Source organism: Triticum aestivum, chromosome 7D, assembly GCF_018294505.1.
Source record: "Triticum aestivum cultivar Chinese Spring chromosome 7D, IWGSC CS RefSeq v2.1, whole genome shotgun sequence".
NCBI lineage: Eukaryota > Viridiplantae > Streptophyta > Magnoliopsida > Poales > Poaceae > Triticum > Triticum aestivum.
The window spans coordinates 613,276,981-613,294,672 of NC_057814.1; the positions used below are offsets into that span (position 1 = coordinate 613,276,981).

General features: G+C 43.1%; 2 protein-coding genes across 3 annotated transcripts in view; both read left to right on the forward strand.

The window, feature by feature from the left end:
* The window catches only part of LOC123164334 (transcription initiation factor TFIID subunit 1), a 14,116-nt gene extending 3,361 nt beyond the window's left edge, over nucleotides 1-10,755 (forward strand). Inside the window, exons 7-20 of one of the 2 annotated variants that reach the window (XM_044581758.1) lie at nucleotides 275-446; nucleotides 888-1,902; nucleotides 2,638-2,840; nucleotides 2,941-3,178; nucleotides 3,440-3,776; nucleotides 4,184-4,390; nucleotides 4,503-4,595; nucleotides 5,613-5,819; nucleotides 7,320-7,514; nucleotides 7,889-8,366; nucleotides 8,447-8,592; nucleotides 8,790-8,855; nucleotides 8,932-9,879; nucleotides 10,075-10,755. In XM_044581758.1, the coding sequence (XP_044437693.1) occupies nucleotides 275-446; nucleotides 888-1,902; nucleotides 2,638-2,840; nucleotides 2,941-3,178; nucleotides 3,440-3,776; nucleotides 4,184-4,390; nucleotides 4,503-4,595; nucleotides 5,613-5,819; nucleotides 7,320-7,514; nucleotides 7,889-8,366; nucleotides 8,447-8,592; nucleotides 8,790-8,855; nucleotides 8,932-9,879; nucleotides 10,075-10,437 (4,668 nt within the window). In that variant the 3' untranslated portion in view covers nucleotides 10,438-10,755. The remainder of the gene's footprint in view (nucleotides 1-274; nucleotides 447-887; nucleotides 1,903-2,637; nucleotides 2,841-2,940; nucleotides 3,179-3,439; nucleotides 3,777-4,183; nucleotides 4,391-4,502; nucleotides 4,596-5,612; nucleotides 5,820-7,319; nucleotides 7,515-7,888; nucleotides 8,367-8,446; nucleotides 8,593-8,789; nucleotides 8,856-8,931; nucleotides 9,880-10,074) is intronic. The other variant, XM_044581759.1, reaches the window with a different exon arrangement.
* Nucleotides 10,756-12,867: 2,112 nt separating this feature from the next.
* LOC123167784 (uncharacterized) lies at nucleotides 12,868-16,526 on the forward strand. Its single transcript, XM_044585646.1, has 7 exons — nucleotides 12,868-13,181; nucleotides 13,272-13,465; nucleotides 13,562-13,840; nucleotides 13,950-14,008; nucleotides 14,274-14,310; nucleotides 14,444-14,515; nucleotides 15,351-16,526. Exons 1-7 carry the CDS (start codon nucleotides 13,005-13,007, stop codon nucleotides 16,141-16,143), a joined length of 1,611 nt encoding a protein of 536 aa, XP_044441581.1. The 5' UTR covers nucleotides 12,868-13,004; the 3' UTR covers nucleotides 16,144-16,526.
* The last annotated feature ends 1,166 nt before the right edge of the window (nucleotides 16,527-17,692 follow it).

Genomic DNA, 17,692 nt, shown 5'->3' on the forward strand with positions numbered 1-17,692 from the left:
ACCAGCTGCCTTCTCATCCTCCAAATGGCACCCTCGTCCTCCGGTGACCTCCTTTTACAGATCCAGCACGGCGAGCTCCTTCCCAGATCCACCACCAGTGACCTCTTCTCCCAGTCATCACCTTTACGGACTCCAGTAGAAAAATATGTCTACCTGTCTTACTGGACTGCTCATGCTGTAGTTAATTGCCTCAACATATTTCTACTCACAAATCTGCAGTTGCTTTGTAATGATATATCTACCTGTCTTACTGGACTGCTCGTCTCTAATAAAGCAGGAAGAAATTGACATTGAAGAAGATCAACTGGAGTCTAAATGTGCAACTTCCCTCCCTGTTTTATGCATGGAGCATGGGAGTGCGATCTTGAAGTTCTCTGAAGTTTTTGGCGTACAGGAGCCTGTAAGAAAAGCCAAAACAGATCACCATAAGCGGCCAGTGAGTAAAGGTATTCAACAGGTTCACTATAAGAAACTAATCTAAGAAGATCGTCATGACCTCTTGACAGTATTGTATACATAGCTGGTGTGTGATTGGAGGCACATTAATCTGAAAGTAATGGTTAGATAGAATTACTTACTGTTTCTGCTTAGGTTGTTAAATCTGAATATAAATAAATTTAATTAGCACAAACCATGTTGAGAGTTTATGCTTATTACTGCTTGTTTGATTTCCGATCTTAGATCATTTTACCTGAGGCCCAGTCCTAACATAATAGGGAGAATATATGTGGTTGTATGGGTCGGTGTATGTGATTTTGGAAAGTCACATTTGTGCATTTTAAAAATTCCCCAAAAAATCATATATGTGCGACCAATTTAATAGAAGACTAGTTTTTTTATCACTTCTGACTGGCCATAGACCTCTCTCTGGTATTACTCGTTTCCAGATGTCCGGATCACGAACATCTCTGACATTGTTGAAGATGACGAGGAAGTATTTCTAAGGTGTGCTATTCAAGATGTCTCATCTTTGAAGCATATCAAGATGAATGAAGATTTTGTTGAGAGTGACAGTGATGAGTTAATTTCTAGTGATACTTTTGGGTTCAAAGGTTCATGCCTTTCTGAACAGCCAATGAAGGAAGCACACAAAGATTTCCCTACTGCTCAACAAGCTCCAGTTTGTCCTGATGTTTATCCACTTGAGCACGAAGACTGGGAAAATGGTATCATTTGGGGCAATTCACCAGCAAGTGAAAGTCGGTCTTGTTTAGAAAGCTGTGTAATATCTGAAGAGAGCTCTGATACTCACAGCGAAGACGAGGCTAACGATTATGGTTATGTGTCCAGGTATTGTGATGTACAGAGTAGAAATAATGATTCTCCAGAGCCTTTTGGATATACAGAAATGCCTGCTTCAGCTAGTTATCATTCCCCTGAGAATAGTTACCCTCCATTGACAAAGGAGACAAGTCCGGAGAAGAATGACCTAGACCATGCAGAACCAAATAACATAAATGGAACAGTTAAAATCGTTACAATGAAGTGTTTAAGCAACCTCTCTCTACTGAACAAGGAACTGTTGGAAGGATCTTGGTTGGACAACATAATTTGGGATCACAGTGAGGATGCTCCTAAGCCTAAGCTAATCATGGACCTGAAAGATGACCAGATGCTTTTTGAGATTTTGGATGAAGAGAATGGGGATCACCTCCGCTCTCATGCTTTTGCAATGATTGTTAGTGGGTCAGTGAGGACTTCAACAGTGGAAAATTTTGGCCGTAACAACCAAATAGTTACAGTCGATGGCCAATTCAACATCTCCAATGACGAATTTTATTCCAACAAGGAGATTTCACAGCAAGCTAAATCTCATACTAAAAAGCGTTCTTCAATGGGCGTAAAGGTGGTACACTCTGTTCCTGCTCAGAAGCTGCAGACCATGAAGCTAAACCTGAGCATGTATGAGTCTCTCCCCCCTTTCCATATAATTCCACATCTATGATTCTCGCCTCATTTTGGATTGACAAACTTGTATTTGATGAATCTTGCAATATTTGTACACTTATTTCATCATGGGGATAATTATTGGTCATGGGGTGGCATGATTTACAAAAATAATCAGGTGACAGATCATTTTAAAACAGTTCAACAGAAATAGTGTGACATATCAGTTGTTCATCAATAATGTATGGTCCAGTGAACGACCGGCTGCTCTGTTACCTTGGGGAAATATTTCTGTAACAATAGATTTGGGTACCTTTTGCATGTGTATATGTGTATATATTTTAGCACCACCTCACTGGTCTTCTGGTTTCTGCGACTGGGCTTCTTATTCTACTGTTCCATGACAATTTTTATAATAAAATAATATGAACTTCCTGCTTATTTTGGAGATCCATAGTTGGATATATAGTTTGAACTTGTGACAGCTGCTCGTATACTATAAAGACAACACTAGTTGGAACTCTAAATTATCAGATTGTAATTCTTGTAAAATGCCTTTCCACTGAGTTTTCCAGTGAAAAACATCAGATCTATTTGTGTGGCTTGGCTCCGTACACTCTTGTTCTTAGCTATATTTAGCAGGTATACTTCTGGGGATTTATTTATCATGTGTAGCTAACCTACTGACTATTCTTGTCTGTTCTTTGCTGACTTCATTCCTAACAAGTTTTTTTCTGAACTTCCATGCAGTAATGAAATTGCAAATTTCCATAGACCAAAAGCTAAGTGGTACCCCCATGAAAATAAACTTGCTGTTGAGTTGCAAGGAGCTGCTTGTAGTCATGGGTCAATGACTGTTATAGTAATGACTTTGGGAGGAAAAGCAGTGAAACTTCTCGTCAATGCAGAGGAAACTCCACTATCAGTAAAATCAAAAGCTTCCAAGAAATTAGGCTAGTACTCATTCATTATCCTGTTCTGTTTTGTTTATTTTCTTTTGTTTAGAAGGGCATCAATGGTTACTTTATGGTGCCTTAACTTTACTACATGCAGAATTCCGACCATCTGAAAAGATCAAATTGTTTGGTTCTGGAAAAGAACTTCAGGATGGCATTTCCTTGGCCATGCAAAACGTGCGGCCAAACTCTATTCTGCATGTTGTTCGCACTGAAGTACATCTATGGCCGAAAGCACAGAGGTTACCTGGCAAGGACAAGGCTCTACGTCCTCCAGGGGCATTCAGGAAAAGATCTGACTTGTCCCTTAAGGATGGACATGTATTTTTGATGGAGTAAGTCCAATCTTAATATTTCCTTTCATACACACATATAGTAATTTACATAAACGTGTACATATGCAAATTCTTGTACTCCTATGTGAAAGTCACATTGGTACTTTTACTGCTACTTTGGCCAAGTGGTGAACATTACTTTACTGCACGCAGAATCTTGTATTGATCATTTAAATGGCCATATGCTGTACTTTTGTTGTTTTGATTGTGTATATTTTTGTTTATTAATGTGTCATGTGTTATCTTTCGGTTTCAATGCAGATACTGTGAGGAGAGACCTTTACTACTCGCAAATGCAGGAATGGGTGCTCGACTCTGTACGTACTACCAGAAAACTTCACCTGATGATCAGACAGCTACATCCCTGCGAAGCAACAATGATGGACTTGGCACAGTGCTAGCTATTGAGCCTGCTGATAAATCTCCTTTTCTGGGAGATGTACGCTCTGGGTCCCATCAATCATGTCTTGAGACAAACATGTACAGAGCACCTGCATTTCCTCATAAGGTGGCATCGACTGATTATCTTTTGGTTCGTTCACCAAAAGGGATGCTTTCTCTTCGCCGCATTGACAAGCTATATGCTGTTGGCCAACAAGTAAACTCTTCTGCTGAAATACTCTTATCTATATCTATTGGATGTTCATTTTTGTCGCTCTTTCTCTTTTGACTTTTGGAGTTTTTACTTGAAGGCAACTAATTTTGGATTGGTTGCTTTAGTTATTTTGTTTATTTATTGTGCTGCAAGTTTGTAATGCTGGAAAATCTTCAACTAAGCGTTGCTACAATATCCATAAATAAGTTTTTTTTGCTATTTCTTGCATCTCATCATTCCGGGATAGGATATACTTGCAATAAATCTGAAGTGCTTTTTGATGCAAGAATTGCCTTTCCTTGATATCGAACATAATGCATAAGAGGATCCATAAAGAACCATAGGGTTTTCCGAGAAAAATCAGGGAACAGTTTCATCCATCAAATGATAGATTTGTTCTCTCCTGGCAGGAACCACATATGGAAGTATTTTCACCACGACCGAAAAGTCTGCAGAATTATCTTTTGAATCGAATACTCGTATATGTATATCGTGAATTCCGTGCTAGGGAGAGGCCTGGTGTTCTTTCTCAGATTCGAGCTGATGAAATACCTATTGAACATCCTCTGACAGAAGTTATTGTGAGAAAAGGATTGAAGCATTGTGCAGACCTGGAGGTAGATCTATCACCCATGTTTATTACTTCAGCAGTTGTATCTGTAATATCCTTTTGTTTTCCAGCTATGGACTTTTGTTTTAGTTAATGCTCACCTGCATTCATTTTAACAGAAAGGACCCAATGGACATCTTTTCTGGACACAGAGAGCTGACTTTCGAATTCCGTCAGAGGATGAACTTAGAAGATTGTTGTCACCAGAAAGTGTGAGTTTCTCAACTTTTCTTTTTGTCACTTGTGACAAACAACTACTTCTTGTCTCTTGATGACAATTGACAGTGTCATCTCGAAATGTTTGTGCTGGTCGGTCATAACGCATGCTATACAAGGATCACCAGCTTGATCAGCTACTCAGTTCCGCAATTCCAAAGCCCCATACCCTCGTGCATGAATTGCAAGATCGAGGACATAGAAAACTTGTACCAAGTATTCCTTGTTATAGGGATGATCAATTGCTTAAACTTCCCCCTCTTGACACAATACAGGGGTTTGAAGTGAACTCTTTATTTTGAAAGAAGACCAAATGGAAATTAGACCTTATATTTAATTCTAATATAAGAGATAACTGTCAATTTCAGCATTCTTATTAACTTCAGGGTAATATTAATAAGTGGTGTTTAGTGAATTGCATTTTCGAGAAAATTAGTAAGCTGAGGTTGTGTGCTGTGGAGATTCCAGGCACTTGTATACAGACTGTTAGATAAAGCGGAAAACATATCTTTCTAGGGAGTGCTTCAGATGGAAATGATGGCCATGACTTGCTCAAGATTAGCGGCTAGGTTGACAACCATTTGTTCGTACTTCTCTTAAGTAAATAAAGATACCCACGAGTTGTTTCATCATATCCATGGGCTGAATATATATATGTGTAGTGGTGTGATTGACAAGCAAGGTCATGCATTTTACTCTTAGAGCATCTCAGTTGCAACGGTTGGTTCTTATAAAGGTGTTTAGAAGCATATCACTGAACATCCATTTAACTATTTAAGCATCGAGCATTCCAATACAAACTGATAACCCATGGAACAATCAGCGATTAACCGAGCGTCTGCGGCAAAAGCTTGGAAGTATTATCTCTCTAATAACGTGCAACGTGAGAAGAAAACGAGCTTTGAAGTAGTGTATCCAACCTTGTTCTATAGTTTAATTTTGCTTTGGAAGTAGTGTCTTATCTTGCTATTGAGTATATGGTAATTGAAAGTTTAAAACTTCCACTTCTTCAGGTCTGCTGTCATGAGAGTATGCAAGCTGCTCAGCATCGTCTCAAGCATTTAGGAATCCACAAGCTTACTCAGCCTGTGGGACTGGCTTCCGCAATGGATCAGCTTCCCGATAAGGCAATTGAGCTTGCTGCTGCAGCACATATTGAGAGGGAATTGCAAATCACTAGCTGGAACCTTACCAGTAATTTTGTTGCTTGTATGAACCAGGTACCTATTTGCCCATTTAATGATAGTTTGTGGAACTAAAACCAGTAAACCACTTTTGGCGCAAAGAATATCTTTGATGTGTTCTAGAGATACCATGGATAACCTTCATCTGTTATGGTTTGCTGAATATATATTGAGAGAGTATGAACAAGTCTACCATGCAACTACAGGAAAAATACTCAGTTTAAGATGGCAATGACACGCGAGTAAGTCACTAGTTACATGTTACATGAGAGTGTATCCAGTACACCCGCAGTTGTGGTGCACCCGGCCTCGGTTGCCCTATCTGAAAGTGTTAAAATTTTCTGGGAAAAAAGGGGGTCACAGATACAAAAATGACAAATCCAGTGCTTACAGTGAAAGTGGGCTGGGCGCAGCCCAGTTTTTGTTTCTCCAGTTGGATTTGAAATCTTGTAACATGGTAGATATGTGGTCTGTCTACATCCATGATTTGTTTTTCAGTTTTTTTTTAAAACTTCTGCATAGGGTTACTGAGAATGGGTTCATCAGGTGCACCACAAGCCTCGGTGCACCATATGTTCTCCTAATTTCACAATGGTACATTGGGATATTCCAGTCCTGTTTGGACTGATGCAGTAGTGGTTTTTTTATTTTGATGATGGGGACTTTCGCGGGTTTACGCCAGCCTGAACCACTTCATAAAACTGAGAACTATACAAAGTACATTTAATACAGTGGGATTAAGAGAAAAGAGGAAGAAGGAACAAAATTACAATCTTGCAGATAGGTGAAACAACGTAGTGTAGTACTGATGATCATTGATCAAAGCCAAACACTGTGCAATGTATTTGGTGTGTGTAAATATGTACTAAATTTGTGTATGTGCCGAGCTAGCCCTTTCACATTGCTTGATTTTGATTCTACCAGTCTTAAGTTCTTTCGGGTGCAAGGGTGTAGTCTGCCACTGGTAGGTTATTCAGTTGTACCTACTGAAGCGGTTATGCTGAGCGGGTACGGTCATACCTAGTGGGTACAGGGTAGAGGGGAAGAGAGATGGAGAGGGCATAGAAAGGCAAATAAGGAGATGGGAGATGAATCAAATGAGAGGACAGAGATTAGTGGAGGGGGCACATACATAATGGTGAGGAGAGACCAATGAAGCGGGTAGGGGAGAGAGAATCTTGAGGACAAAGAAATTAGAGATATGGTGGAGAGACACATGGAGGGATCAGCCTTCTCCCCTGTGAGCTCGAACAGTATCCACTACAGCAACACCATAACAAACTCTATCCTGGCAGAATGGGGTGTTCAGAGAGATACTTTTTTGTATGATCTCCGTGATACTGACCAGTATTATATTTCTTGCCCAGATCAGTGGCAGATCTTGCTGGATGGTGCATGTATATATGTCTTAAATGCACGTTTGTATGTGCCTTCTTTAAAATAAATAAAAATGTAGTACATTATTAGTGTTCCTTGTCTATCGGTGTGTGATTCGGCTCAACTGTTCTAATATAGTTTTTTTTTGCATGTATGCAGGACAGAGAAAATATAGAAAGGCTAGAAATCTCTGGTATTGGTGATCCATCTGGCCGTGGGCTAGGATTTAGCTATGTGCGAGTAAATCCTGTCTCCAATTTACCTCATAAGAAAAAGCCGGCTGCAGCCAAAGGCACCACTGTTACTGGGACGGATGCTGATCTTCGCAGGTTGAGCATGGATGCCGCCCGAGAGGTACCATCTATCAGCACTATACACATTGACATTGCCAGGGGGTTCCAGGCGTTGGCATGACTTAAGATCATGGAACATGAATCAGTAAAAACATAGATGTCTATTGGTAGTCTTTCACATGATTATTTTATTGACTGGTTTGTGAGGAAAGTTACATGTCGATCCCTGCAAAAAACGGAATAATTACCTCCATACAGTAAAAGAAGTATAGTGGCCAAAATTCCATTGGCTATGACAACGAGAAGTGGGATCTACTCTCACATGTGATTGACCATGGTAGATAATCTGAAGTATCTACATATATGGCACACCTTATTTTTCTGTCTTTTTACAGTTTGTTCACTAATGCTTTCCATTGATAACATTGCAAATAGTTGCTTCTCAAATTCGGCGTTCCAGAAGAACAAATTGATAAATTAACAAGGTGGCATCGAATTGCTATGGTGAGGAAGCTTTCAAGTGAGCAAGCAGCGTCAGGAATTATGATTGATGAAATTCCAGTTAGCAAGTTTGCACGTGGACAAAGGATGTCTTTTCTGCAGCTTCAACACCAAGCTAAAGAGAAATGTCAGGAAATTTGGGACAGACAATTTCAGTCACTTTCTGCCATAGACGGTGATGACAATGGCAGTGATACAGAAGCCAACAGCGATTTTGACTCGTTTGCTGGGGATCTTGAAAACTTACTGGATGCTGAAGAATTTGACAATGAAGATGTTGGTAATGCAGATCTGAGTAGTGATAAAGGAAACGATATGGAAGGGCTTAAAATGAGAAAATTCTCTACTCGAGTCCAATTTAACGAGGAAGATGATCAGGCAGAAGCTGCTCTAATAAAAAAATTGCTCGAAGGTCGTTGATTGCTACTTTCATAGTTTTGCTTTCCAAATACCAAGTTTAGTAATTGTTATTGATGGACTATCATGTTGCAGAGAGTGGTAATGACATAAAGGGGAAGAAACAACCTGTGGAAATGACAAATTATGGCACCTCTATGTATAACCAGGGTGCCAATAAAACGAAGCCCAGGCAAAGTGCATTGACCCTAGAGGAGAGCACGCCAGGAGGAGTGAAAGAGGTATCAGAAGTTCATCTGAAGTTCTAAACCTAGTCTTGGTTGTTTCCGATTCATTTTTGTCGCCATACTGAATTTGTATCAAGAATCTATGGTTCATGTTTTGAACTTCTAGACTTGTTTTAATAGCAGTATCATTTAATATAGCGGTGATCATATCTTCCTTTCTTTATTCTTATGTGGCTTGCCTTTCTTTATAGGAAAAGAGGCAGGGAGCAAAGGGGGACCAACAAACTTTGTGTCTTGTCTGTGGAGCTTGTGGAAAGGTAAGGCATGGTACATTGAATTACTCGCATGTTCTGAATTTCCCCCCTGACTTTGTGTCACGTTGTTATTGCATAGCTTGGGCACATGCGGACCAACAAACTTTGCCCCAAGTATGGGCAGGATCCAGAAACCTCAGGATTGGATGTGATTTCCTACAGATCTAATCCTCTTGATGAAGCAAGTCATGTTCAAACAACGAAGCCACCGGGCAGGAGGTTGGTAGCCAAGGTTTCTTCTGAAGTTCCTGAAACTGAAGGGCCCGATTGCATCGAAAAGATCAAACCAGTAAAATTCAGATGTGGTGCACCTGAGAAGTCCTTGGAGAGGAATATGTCAGTGGCAGGTTCTTTGGTTTCTGATAAACTCACAATGGATGCTAATGATTTGAGATCTACTGGAAATGTGAGCAAAATTAAAATATGCAGTAAGACCAAGTCTGAAGACTATCCTCCTGACACTCCTAAGCCATCTATCGTGATACGGCTTCGTGCTAAGGCAGAGAAGGATGTACCTCGTAAGAAGGTCATTTTCAAGCAGCCTGAAGGGCATGTAGGCCAGCTAACAGCTATTGAAAATAGGAGTGGTCAGGAACCCAGAAAGCTAAGGAAAATCGCCGAATTGCCAAGTTTTAAAGAGAACAGCAGAGAGAATGATGGTTGGTATGCTGGAGAGCCTAGCCAAATGAATTCCTCACAGGATAGGTTGGGTCTGGATGGTATCAGGAAAAGCAAAATAGTAGGAAGTGATGAATCCTGGAGTGCTTTTAAAGAGCAGCGAGTGAGACAGGAACAGAGGCTAATTCAAGCTAGGATGCAAGAAGTAAGCAGGGAGGAAGAGCTCCAGAAGTCAAAGAGGAAAAACAAGAAAAAGAAAAGACACGAATTTCGAGATGATGACGTTCTTGATCACAGGCCGTACAGAAATGACAGAAGGGTACCTGAAAGAGATCGAGCAACAAAGAGACGTACCCCAGCTGATATGACAGAATATGCTCCATCGGCCAAGCGGCGCAGAGGAGGAGAGGTACTTGTTCTGATGTTTTCACCCATGTTTGGTGGAATTGTACATTGTTTAATAATGTTTGTCTAGAAGCGCTTTTGCTGATTCCGTCTTCTCAAGGGGTTACATGATGCATCCTGATGCAGGAATTAATAATGTTTGTCTACAACCACGTTCGAACTGAACTTTTTTTCTTTTCTTTTTTTACATCTGATGCAGGTTGAGCTCTCCAACATATTGGAGAAGATAGTTGACCACTTGCGGAACCAAACTTCGATATCATTGCTGTTCCTTAAACCAGTGACGAAGAAAGTCGCTCCCGATTACCATGACATAATCCAGCGCCCAATGGATCTGGGTACTATCCGGGACAAGGCGAGGAAGATGGAGTACAGAAACAGGGAGGAACTCAGGCGTGACGTTGCACAGATAGCAACGAACGCGCACATTTACAATGACACGCGCAATCCTCACATCCCTCCGCTGGCCGACCAGCTCCTGAAGTCGTGCAATTGCCTTCTTGAGGAAAGCGCGGATGCGCTCGACGACGCCGAAAGTGCGATCGAGGGGCTAGCGCAGTAACAAAATACCTAACGTAGACCGCTGACCCGTAGCGAGGGAAGGGTTAGCGCACTTGTACATTCCTTTTAGCTTCATCCCAGTTATTCTGCCCGTTTCATGCTATTAGGCGCGTCGAGAGTCCCAAAAATACATGAAAAAGAAAGGAGGTAGATCCTTTTGGGGAGAGTGTAGACAAGCTTTAGGTTAGCCGTCGAGGCCCTGCTGTAGCCGTTCGGCCTCTTGCTGTAAATATGTAGTGGTATAACCTTGTCAATATTCAGATGTTGTAACTGTACATCGTATGTGAATGATTTTGTACGAGTCATATATATGGATATAGATGCAGAAATGGTCAAGCAAAGCACGTGCCTGGGTTTGCACCTGGTCTGGTCTAATCACTGATGTTTGAGACGTTTGAATCAGCAATGGTTGGTTGGTGAAGGTGCGTGATGACAGGTTATACTGTGCAGAATGTCCAAAGTCAAAGCGTGTGGATTGGGTTATATCAGGTAGTACAAGTTGCTTACCTGCCTCTATACTTTTAACATTGCTTGAGTTGCTGAATGAGATGTGTATGCTTTGAATGGAGACTTGTGACCAGGCCTGGTGATGTAACGGAGAAGTAACCATCTTTTCTAAAATGGTTTACTACCTAGTACCTTTTCTCTCACTTGATGGCATAAAATGTGATTATGCCCATGATGTTGGCCTACTCCCCCCTTCCTTATTTACTCTGCATATTAGTTTTATTTGAAGTCACACTTTGTAAACTTCATTGCTTTTTTTAACATCTACAATACCAACCCGATAACATTAGATTCATCATTTAGTATATGTTTACATCATATACATTTGTTATTGTAAATGTTTATATTATTTTTATAATAATAAAATAATGGTAATATGGAGAGTAAATAAAGGAGTGATATTCCGTGAACTATATACAACAAATGTGCACATCCCTTGGTCGCTTCTTGAGAAGTAGTGGCTGGTTTGATTGTACTTCCCCCGTCTCATAATATAAGAAGTTTTTGCAAGCCATTTTATAGCTTGTAAAAGCATCTTATATTACAGGAGGGAGGGAGTAATAACTTGGATGTTGGAAGCAAACCTAAGGAAAATGCAGCCTTGGAACGAGTGAATGGTGTTTGGATCGCGCCATGTGGACATGGAATGGCTCGGACAAGTACCGGGACTCTTTCACACTTTGTCCGGCTGTTGTGGCCAAATTGTACTTGATCTTGTGTGTCATCCCTAGATGCCACCAATCTTTCGGATCATGTAATTTTTCATAGAAACAAAGCCACGTATCTTACTATTTTCTTTTGGCGGAAACTACGTATCTTACTATGATGCATGCATATACATGAGATATATATTACCCCCGCTGTTGTTCTTAAAAAAAAACGGTTACTACACATACGTAGGAGATTATCCTATTGTTTATGACTACCCCCATTCGTAATTACATGACTTACTCAAAAATTCATAAAATACTTCTAAAATTCCGACTAATAATATGCATGGAAATAAATATATTTGTAAACTGAAAATGGTATAATGAAATTTATCAATAATAAAAGTACTTTTAAAATTCACTATAATATAGATATGAAAGGAGAAACAAAGATACATGTTGAGACCATGTCAATGTCTAAAACATCGTCTATTCACCAACACATGGGTGCATTATTATTAACCAGCTGGTAAACATATCTTTATTAACTAACTACTCCTTTGGTTTACAAATGCGCGACGTCTTTTCGACATTCTTTTCAGTCAACCTTTTGAAACTCTCTCGTGTGATTTGTTTTAGAATTTTGATCCCTAACATCGCCTTAATAACGAGATTGAAAACCTGGAAACTAAACATATGTTGTATATACACACTTTCAGGTCTTTTTCAGACCTCGGTGAGATTTATTTTTGGGAGTACCTAGAACTCATCTAGATGAGATATAATTTGGTCTCATTCACCTAGAAAACAAGAACAGATACAACCCACGTCAGCACACACGCATCTTATAGCATCACATCCAATGGCTATAAAATATATCTCATCTAGATGAGACCAAATTATATCTCATCTAGATGAGTTCTAGCAAAACTGTTTATTTTTTGTTATGTCATGTCTGGAACATCACCAATGTTTTTTTTATCAGTACGTATATAATAAAACCTCCCAGTGTTTCTTAGTACGAGTAATAAAACAGCTTAGTCGTCGTCTATTGTAGCCTACTTTAGACCGGAGGAAGCACACAAACGAGCCGAAAACGTGTTGCGTTTGGCAGTGACGAACAAGCGAAACGGTCTACATGACGTACCGACCCGGCTCGGGCTGCCATGCATGCATGCGTCCAAATCACCAGTGTTATGCTCTGGGATTAGTACAAGGCTACAAGCTAATTGAACCACCACGACCACTTCCAAGCTCCGATCGATCACTTGCTCAGTCTTCAGACAGCTACCCTTATCTTTCTTTCTCACTGCCGTTTATGTATGCAGTAGATATACAGAGAATTGATCTCGGTGCCAAGCCAGTGAAAGAAACCGTACTCTTGTCTTGACCATCGTCCGGTCAGCCAGCCATGGGGTCGTCTCGCCGGCGCGCGCTCCTCCTGCTCCTCGCCGTCCTCCTCGCGTCCTCCTTCTGCGCCGGCTCGGCGGCGCCGCTGGCGGCCCAGCGGACGCGCCGGAAGGACCCCCTCGACGGGCTCCGGCCCTACGCCGGCGGCTGGAACATCAGCGACAGGCACTACATCGCCGTAAGCGCTAGCTAGCTCCACCTACTTTCTTGCACTTTTACCTGTGTTGTTGTGCTCACGTATGCCGCCGTCGATGCATGCTGCTTGCAGTCGGTGGCCTTCAGCGCGGCGCCGGTGTTCGCGGCCGCGGCGGTCTGGCTCGTCGGCTTCGCCCTGGCGGCGCTCGTGGCCTGCTGCTGCCGGTGCTGCCGCGGCAGCCCCACCAGGGACGACGACTACTCCTACTCGCGCAAGACCTTCGCCGCCTCCCTCCTCCTCCTCCTCGCCTTCACCGCCACCGTCATGTAAGCAACCTCAAGATCTCCATTCCTTCACCATATGTGGAGACCGAGTCCATGTATGAACCAAGCTGACCAGAGCTTGTGTGTCTGTAAACGCAGCGTCGGGTGCGCGGTGCTGTATGACGGGCAGGCCAAGCTGGACGGCAGCACGTCGGCGACGCTGCGCTACGTGGTGCGCCAGTCGGACGGCGCGGCGGCCAGCCTCCGGGGGTTCGCCGGGTTCATCGAGACGGCCAAGGCGTCCGGCGGCGCCGCCATGCCGCGCGACCTCGGGGCCAAGGTCGACCAGGTCGCCAACAGGGTGGGCGCCGCGGCCGACGAGCTCGCCGCGCGCACCGCCAGCAACGCGCGCAAGATCCGGAGCATGCTCGACACCACGTACGTGTGTATAATATATGCATCGATCGATCGATCAAGCCATGAACTGATTAACTGATGATGATGATGATCGTGTTAATTTGATGGTGTTTTTGGTGTGTGATTGCAGAAGGAAGATCCTGATCGGCGTCGCAGCCGTGATGCTGGTGCTGGCGTTCCTGGGCCTCGGTGAGATTTTTATTTAGGACAAAGACATATGGTGAATTGTATCTTTTTATAAAGTTGCTTGAGATTTTGTTCAAAATCATGCTTTACTTTCTGCTGGATATATATAAAACTATCCATTTCTTGACTTTGCAATTCTAGGTGACTCAGTCAACTACAAATTAGCAATTCCCACATTTTTTTTTGCAAAACCAATGCAACTTTGTACTTTCTCTAAAAAAGTATGGATAATTACTATAACATTTTTTTCGTCGTCAACTTGTTGCAGTGTTCTCGTTGGCTGGGCTGAACTCTGTTGTTCGCTTGTAAGTTGCACAACATCCCCTTCCCTTCAGATTATTACATGCATATATTATTCTTCCTAGATTTCCACTGTGACCTTTACAATACATTTATTTGTATGCTAATACAAAATATAATTGTTGTGTGACTTTGCAGCCTAGTGTTTCTGGGATGGATCCTTGTTACCGCCACATTTATATTGGGTGGTGTTTTCCTTCTCTTGCACAAGTAAGCTTCCTTCATGGCGACACAAAATTAACAACAATATATTTTCCCTCGGTGAAGAAAATGTCATAATGGGTGTAGGAAAACAGAAGCTTCACCACCCAATCTCTATACAAACTTTTTTTTTAGCGGTACCTTGATACGTACTAATATTACAAAACGAATTACCTATATTTTTATGCAACCGGCACTTTGGTCAGGATGCACAGTTTATGCAATCACTTTTTTTAGGTGATGACATCATACCTTAGAGCAAATGTTCTGTTATGTGATCCAGTACTTAATAAGTTTTAAATATATGATTGAGTCAAACTTCTCAAACTTTGAATCATATATAAAAGAGTTTTGTTTTAGCACACCCCCTTAAAAGTTTGTATCACTCTTAAAGTTACTTAAAAAGCTCCGCCATATTAGATCAAACGTATTAAATGGGTTGATTTGATGCAAAAGAAGGCACATCGAGATGTGCCCTAGACAGACTCAAAGACTACATTACCATTTATGATTGAAGGAGTAACTAGAAATCTTCACCTTTAATCTGCATACTTGTGCATCAAAGCAAAGTTCTTCGTATAATACTACTTAGATCAAGGAACTTATTTATATGTAACTTGTATCTTAACCACCATATTTATATCGAAAGACATGAAAAAAAATTGCGCCTCATATCCAAGACGAGAGAACTAGTAAAGTCATATCCAAAAGTGTCAATTATAATGAAAGGAGAATATGTGTGCTATATTGTTTTGAACCCTATGTATATATTTCTGTCTGAATTCTGCAATCCGGAGCTCAGCAGAGTAACTGACGGAGGAACCTCTGCTCGTGTGCCTTTCAGCGCGGTGGGCGACACCTGCGTGGCCATGGAGGAATGGGTGCTCCGCCCGCCGGGCAGCAGAAACAGCACCGCCCTGGACGACATCCTCCCGTGCGCCGACGCGGCGGCGACCTCGGAGGCGCTGCGCCGGAGCAAGGAGGTGAACCACCAGCTGGTCACCACGCTCAACGACGTGCTCGCCAACGTCTCCAACGCCAACACCTTCCCGCCGGGCGCCGGGCCGCCTCTCAACTACAACCAGTCCGGCCCGCCGGTGCCGCTCCTCTGCAGCCCCTACCGCGCCGACCTGTCCGACCGCCCCTGCGCCGCCGGCGAGGTGCCGGCCGCCTTCGCGCCGCAGGCGTGGCGGGGCCACGTGTGCCAGGCGGCGGGCGCGCCGGGGCAGGAGACGTGCGCGACGCCCGGGCGGCTCACGCCGTCGATGTACGCCCAGGCGCTGGCGGTGGCGAACGCCAGCGCGGGGCTGGTCGGGTACGGGCCGGTGCTCGCGGGGCTGGCGGACTGCACGTTCGTGCGGCGGACGTTCGAGGCGGTGGTGGCCGACGGCTGCCCCGGCCTGCGGCGGCACAGCGGCAGGGTGTACCAGGCGCTGCTGGCCGTGGCGGTGGCGGTGGCGGCGGCCGTGGCGGCGTGGGTGGTGCACACCAGGGAGCGGCGGCGGCGGCGCGAGGCCGTGCGGTTCCGGGTGTCGCCCTACCGGCTCCCCATCGAGGACAAGTCGCTGCTCAAGAGCCCCCGGCGGCCGTACCGGCGCGCCGAGAGCGGCGGGCTCATCGGCAAAGGTGGCTGGTGATCCGATCCGACGGTGCATCGTGACGACAGATAGGCGGCCACGTAGTTAAAAGCAAAGCGTAGAGCTGGACGCTGGCTGCTCTGGAACACGTACGGGAGTTTCACTGCAGACAACGGCCCAATTTCAGTTCAGTTCGGACACAACACAACTCGGGTCTCTGCGACAGCGAAACCACAATTTTCGAGGACTAGTCAGACTGCATCGAGAGCAAAAACACAAATTATGTGAACCAAACCGGGCGTAGATTTATACATTTGGATTTGTGTATATATAATTAGGTGTTACTAGTACTACCGAGCGAGTTCTACCCTCAAAATAAAAAGAGAGTTCTCTTTGTATGGCTTGAAATAACGAGAGTGGGTTTTTGGAACATGAGCGCATTGGAGGACGCTATTTTAAATAGTTTAAGAATCACATTTAAAATTTCAAAAAATCCTGAAAATAATTCTACATGATTATATGGATGGATATTACACATGTGTAAAGGTTTTTTTTGTTTGGCGAGAAAACTTTCAATGTATTCATCTTCAATCATGGCAGTACAACAAACACTAGAAATACTCCCTCCAGATCCGTAAACCACCTAGCGACGACTACAAGCATTGATGCGAGACGAAGGCGCCGCCGTCATCACCCCTCCCTCGCCGGAGTCGGACACAACTTGTTGTAGTAGGCAGTCGGAAAGTCGTCGTGCTAAGGCCCCATACGACTAGCGCACCAGAACAACAACCGCCGCCTATAAAGAATAACGTAGATTGAAAGAATCCAACATGAAGACACACGAATATAGACGAACAACTACCCGATCCGAGCAAATCCATCGATGATAGATTCACTGGAGACACACCTCCACACGCCCACCAACGATTCTAGACGCACTATTGGAGCGCGGGCTAGGCGGGGAGACCTTTATTCCATCTTCAAGGAGCCACCGCCGTTTCGACTTCCTGAGTAGGACACAAACCCTAACAAATCTCAAAGGAACGACTAACAACGAAGCCCTCCTGCCGGCCCTTGCCAGGATCCACCGCTCCCCCATGGCCCTAGGGCCATCAGAGATGAGGTGGACTTGTGGCGGAGCCGACGAGAGGCACAAACCCTAGTTTTTTTTAAGGAGGAGGCGGCGGCTGCGTGAGTCAATCTATGTGTTAATTCACACATGTGTAAAGTTTAGTGATGAAATAAGTAAACATGTAAGCTATGCAAAAATGACAAAATGACTATATCAAAATAGTGATTAATACATGCACTGCTCATCTTTCAAAAATCACGATTTTGTCATTTGTTTTTTGAATTCAAAGTATCATTTTGACACTATTCAAAATATAGGGCTCCAATGCACCCGTCCACCAAAATGACTTGTTTTTTAAATAACCCCCTCGATATCACGAATGTGGTTTCGAAATCTGACATGGGATTCATAAGCACTACACTTTTACAGTCGTTTTCATGTAAATTGAATTAAATAAATATAAATGTAGATTTATACATTTGGATCTGTGTATATATAGTTAAGTGATTTTGCAAGTAAGTGTTTCAACCGGGGCAT

Excerpts from the sequence above, each read along its gene's own strand:
- LOC123167784 (XM_044585646.1), top strand. The coding sequence starts at position 13,005 with ATGGGGTCGTCTCGCCGGCGCGCGCTCCTCCTGCTCCTCGCCGTCCTC. Across the intron at positions 13,182-13,271 it reads GCGACAGGCACTACATCGCC|TCGGTGGCCTTCAGCGCGGC; the intron begins GTAAGCGCTAGC and ends TGCTGCTTGCAG. Across the intron at positions 14,311-14,443 it reads CTGAACTCTGTTGTTCGCTT|CCTAGTGTTTCTGGGATGGA; the intron begins GTAAGTTGCACA and ends GTGACTTTGCAG.